The sequence below is a fragment of the Tachysurus vachellii genome, chromosome 10, assembly GCF_030014155.1.
Source record: "Tachysurus vachellii isolate PV-2020 chromosome 10, HZAU_Pvac_v1, whole genome shotgun sequence".
Classification (NCBI taxonomy): Eukaryota; Metazoa; Chordata; class Actinopteri; order Siluriformes; family Bagridae; genus Tachysurus; species Tachysurus vachellii.
In genome coordinates this window covers 1,425,001-1,430,233 of record NC_083469.1, presented here as the reverse complement: position 1 = coordinate 1,430,233, position 5,233 = coordinate 1,425,001, and the positions used below count along the sequence as shown (strand labels likewise).

General features: G+C 37.8%; 1 protein-coding gene across 1 annotated transcript in view; it reads right to left on the bottom strand.

Moving 5' to 3' along the window:
- Window positions 1-237: 237 nt before the first annotated feature.
- The window catches only part of LOC132852842 (serine protease HTRA1A-like), a 17,864-nt gene continuing 12,868 nt past the window's right edge, over window positions 238-5,233 (bottom strand). Inside the window, exons 6-9 of the mRNA XM_060880310.1 lie at window positions 3,580-3,694; window positions 3,417-3,474; window positions 3,074-3,169; window positions 238-676 (exon numbers count right to left, since the gene is read on the bottom strand). Coding sequence (XP_060736293.1) covers window positions 508-676; window positions 3,074-3,169; window positions 3,417-3,474; window positions 3,580-3,694 — 438 coding nt within the window. The 3' untranslated portion in view covers window positions 238-507. The remainder of the gene's footprint in view (window positions 677-3,073; window positions 3,170-3,416; window positions 3,475-3,579; window positions 3,695-5,233) is intronic.

The window sequence follows — 5,233 nt, the reverse complement described above, 5'->3', positions numbered from 1 at the left end:
TCATTTTATTTTTATTATATTACATTATTATTATTATTATTATTATTATTTATTATATCATTATTTTTATATTATATTATTATTATTATTACTGACTCAAAGTAAAAAAATCTGTTCCAAATAAAAAAAACACACAATCCAGCTCAGTATTTAACTTTTTAATAAAACAAATAATAAGCAAAAAATATTTAAATACATCAGACAAAATTCAGCTTATTTAAAAACTGTAAAATCCAGCAAAAAGTTCCATGTGCTCAGGCTGAGAATTCTTCTTTTTTAATTAATATTCCGTTTATCTTAAAAAAAAAACACAACAGTATCTAAAGTATTAAAAGTTTTATTTTTAAACCGTAAACAATAATACTGTTTTAATTCAACACTTTTAAACAAATAATATAAAAGAAAATGAAATAGAAATAAAATAATGCAAAACTCTCTCATCATGCATTTTAAAGCGGAGCTTCACCATCATCAGCGACTCGTCTCATCTCAGATGGTGGGTCGAGGTCAAGGGTCAATCTCCATGGGAACAACAGTGAGAGGGACGTCCTCGTTACCGCGGCGGACGATGATGTTCAACACGGAGTGTGTGTTAACTACAGCACTGACATCAGCAGCCGTGGAAATCTGCACGCCGTTAACCGAGATGATGATGTCACTCTCCTTCACTCCTCCTCTACACACACAGACGGTTGGGGGTGGGGGTGGGGGGGTGTTAAAAGAAAAGAGACATAAAAGATGATGATATTAAAGTTAAGTCTTATCACAGGTTTGTCACAGTGAACATGTGCTGACTGATGTTACAGACTGACGTAGCCGTGTCCCGGTGCTGCACCACCATCCTGAAGTGTGTGTGTGTGTGTGTGTGTGTGTGTGTGTGTGTACAAGCAGGCCTTCACCTCATGCTTTATTATGCTAACAGTTACACTGGAGTTCAGTGTGATCCTGAGGGCTGAGGTTGTAGAACTTAAGTGAAAAGGATTAAAAATAATAAAGACTAAATGGTAAACACACGCAGACACACACACACACACACACACACACACACACACACACACACACACGTAAATCGTGGTCACAAAATAATGAGCTGGAGGATTCTTTAAGCATGAATAAATGTGGGTCAGAGAGGCTGTGTGTGTGTGTGTGTGTGTGTGTGTGTGCTACTGAGGTAGGAGTGCAATAAAAATGGGAAACATGTGCTGTGTGGTGGTGCCAAAGATAACATCTCTCATGCAGTCTGCAGCCAATAAAACGACACTGGCTGTGTTCCAATGTTGCATTTGATCTCCCTTTATCCACTAACCCTCAGTTTAAGGGCACTTGTGTTACTCCAGCACAGCGCTAATCTGATCCTTTACTTCTTCAACATGGCAGACTAACGTATACAGGGTGCCATGAAATACCCCATCATCTGAAACACTAATGAATCCATGCTGCTTTTTATTTCTCTTTTTATTGTACCGAAGGCTAGTTTAGCAGCTGCTTAGGAAGCTAGCTGTTCGGAAGAAAATGCTGCTCAGTTAGCTAAGTTTCTCTCTGTGGAGAAGTTCGAAGTTTTTTCTGTAGAGGTTTAACAATTTAACTGTAAATGAACAAAAACATTTAATGTTAGCAAAATTTAATATGAGAAAAAACCTAAAAACATTAAAATGAGCAAAAACAAATATTGAAAAATCACTAAACCTGAAAATGAGCAAAAACTTAAAATTTAGCAAAATTCTAAAAATTCTAAACAAATCAAGACCTGAAAATTATAGAAAACATGAACAAAAAGTACATCTCATTTCCTGTATTAAAGGTGGGGTGTATGTTGTGTGAAAGCCAATGTTGACATATAAAATCACCAAAACAAACACGCCCCTAACCCAAATGGCTCCCACCCCTGTATCAATAGCTCCGCCCACACATACACACGTAACCCAGGCAACTAACGGAAAGAAATGTGTCTTTATCATAGCTGAAGTGAAGAACAATACGATTGTAGATAAACAAACAAGCAAAAATGACACACAAGCATAATCATGTAAAGGACAAAGACATATATTAGTTCTGTGTAACAAAACAAAACCAACGTTACTCACCTATCGAGAAGGAAAAAAGCGCCTCGGCGTCTTAAGTAAAGTTGGTCACATATTCACAGATTGGAGTTTCCCGAGTCAATAACTCCTGAGCTAAACACTGTTACTACACAAAACACGGTTGTAGCTGCGTCTCTACATTACTACGATAGAAAAGAGGTGTTATTTGTGTAGTAACAGTGTTTAGCTCAGGAGTTATTGACTCAGGAAACTCCAATCTGTGAATATGTGACCAACTTCCTGCTCCTTCAGTTCTCTCCAGCGCTGGAAAGCTGATCCTATATTAACACGTCCTACTTCTTACCTTATCGTAAGTCTTTCTTCTCTTTCTTTCTTTGTTTTTATCCTCCATGTCAATGTTAAAACCGCTTTCTGCTAATGTCACACATGCGCACTGAACACTCTCTCCGCCCATATTGACAAGACACGCCCCTTTCTGCTCATTGGCTACACGTTTGTTTTGATTTTTGTTTAGTTTGTCGTCCCGACTCAGTTTTCTGAAGCATTTCTCAAACAACGGAGACCCCACCTTTAATATAAACATTAGCAATACCCTGAATATTTACAACTAGATAGGGTTAGAAAGCTGAACAGCAGGAAAAAAAACTTCAATATTAGGAAAACTTTATATTAGCCATGCTACTGCTATGATCTTTCACACAATTTTAATATACAAATGTATTTATTCAGTAAACGCCATTTAGCTTTTTGTTCTCTTTCAGTTCCGCTAAGATGTAAAGCTATCAACAACGTAATCTGCAGATTGGCAAAAACATCAATATTAGCTACAGTCTAAATATCAGGAAAACTCTGAATATTAGCAGAAATGTTAAATTTAGCAAAACTCTGAACATGAGCTTATACACAATGTTTTTTTACACTCTGAATTTATAGTGAAATATTTTTAAATATGTGTGGTAAAAGTCAGTAACGTGTTTTAATACAGTGAAGCAGCTCGGCATTATGGGAGTTGGAGTTTTCTCATCACTCACACTGCTGCTGGAGTTCTGGAGATGACCTCGACCACGTAAGCGCCAGACGTGACATCAGGAAAATCGCCCAGCTTCTCTTTCAGCTCCTTCATAAGCCTGAGGAGAGGATAGCGTCATGTTTCGTAACAGCTGTTAAAGGATTAGCGTAGTAGCTAATATTTCTTGCTAACTGTGAAGTAATGTGTGGTGAATGTAGTTTGGTGTTTATGAAAAATAATAAAAACCATAATTGTGTTTTTATGTGTTTGTACATTTGCTGGTGCATGAATATGTCGATTGGATATTCAAACAAATGTTTTTAATAAATGAATAAATAAATCAATAACACTGCGTATCCACTCACTCAGGCGTCAGCGACATCATTCGAATCCCGATGTATTTCTTCTTAGCTGTTACTCGACCTGTAAAACACCGCCTCGTTTTAATTCCCTGACAAAACAAACCATGTTGTGGATAAAAGCTGTTGTTTTTCTCATCGTATCCAGCATGTGTTTAAGTTTCGTGACCTCTGGCCTGTCTGTCGTACGACTCAGTGAGAAATTCTCTGATCTTGTCAGATGGAATGGCGAAGGAGATTCCTGCCGTCACCTTCAGAGTGTTTATTCCGATCACTTCTCCGTCCTGTAGATCACAGTACAATCATACACCCTATAAGTACATATTTACACTCACCATGCCGCTCTGACCCTTTTGGCCTTCCGCATGCTGCCCACCTTCTTCCAGCTACCAGGCTTTGAAGTTTCCTTATATGGTCATAAGTTATTGTTCTTGTTTTCTCGTTAGCGTCACCTGTTCTTTATTTCCTGCTTTCTTATGTAAACTTTCTCTCGACATCTGTACAGTCACATGTTTCTTACTGCTTTACTAAACTGTCTGTCTTTCTGTCGAACAGCTGCCTTTGTCTGATGCTTTTCTGTCTGTCTGTCTGTTATACGTGTGATAGCTGTCTGTCTGTCTGTCTGTCTGTGATACGTCTATGTTTTTGATAACTGTCTGTCTGTGATAGCTGTCTGTCTGTCTGTATGTATGTGATACATCTATGTGTTTCATAACTGTCTGTCTGTATGTATGTGATACATCTATGTGTTTCATAACTGTCTGTCTGTGATAACCGTCTGTCTGTCTGTCTGTCTGTCTGTCTGTGATACGCCTATGTTTTTGAAAACTGTCTGTCTGTGATAGCTGACTGTCTGTCTGTCTATGATACGCCTATGTTTTTGATAACTGTCTGTCTGTGATAGCTGTCTGTCTGTCTGTGATATGTTTATTTTTTGATAACTGTCTGTTTGTGATAGCTGACTGTCTGTCTGTATGTGATACGCCTAAGTTTTTGATAACTGTCTGTCTGTGATAACTGTCTGTCTGTCTGTATGTGATACGCCTAAGTTTTTGATAACTGTCTGTCTGTGATAACTGTCTGTCTGTCTGTATGTGATACGCCTAAGTTTTTGATAACTGTCTGTCTGTGATAACTGTCTGTCTGTGATAGCTGTCTGTCTGTCTGTGATACGTCTATTTTTTGTGTAATAATTGTCTGTAATAATTCTCAGTCTGTAATGTTATGTCTGAGATAACTGTCTATCTGTCATAATTGTCTGTCTGTCTGTCTGTCTTTTATAACAATCTTAAGGTGATACCTTTCTGTGTCTTAAAACCTGTCTATCAGCCTAAGAAAAATGTCTGTCTGTCTGTCTGTCTGTCAACTGTCTGGCTTTCTGTCTGTCTGTATATGGTAACTGTCTGTCTGTCTTAGCTGTGCTTAGTAAGTGTCAGTGTATCTGTCTGTCTATATGTCTGCTTGTCTGTCTGCAATAACTGTCTCTATATCTACAAACTGTCTGTCTTCTCTAACTGTCTGTCTTCTCTAACTGTCGTCCTCTCTGTTAATGTTTATCAGTCGGTTAGTATGTGATCATGGTCTTTCTCTCATACCTGTCTCTCTCTCTCTCTGGATATACAAACTTTATTTCAGTCTCTTTGTCTGTGATAAGATCCAGCTGTCTGCCAGATTGTATATGACATTAGTCTGTCTGTCTGTCTGTCTGTCTGTCTGTCTGTCTGTGAAATCTAAAGTCCATATGTAAAAGTAAGAGCCAAGCAGTCATGTGAATAGGAAGTTGTGTATGTGAAAGTCATTTATTTATTTATTTGTTTGTTTGT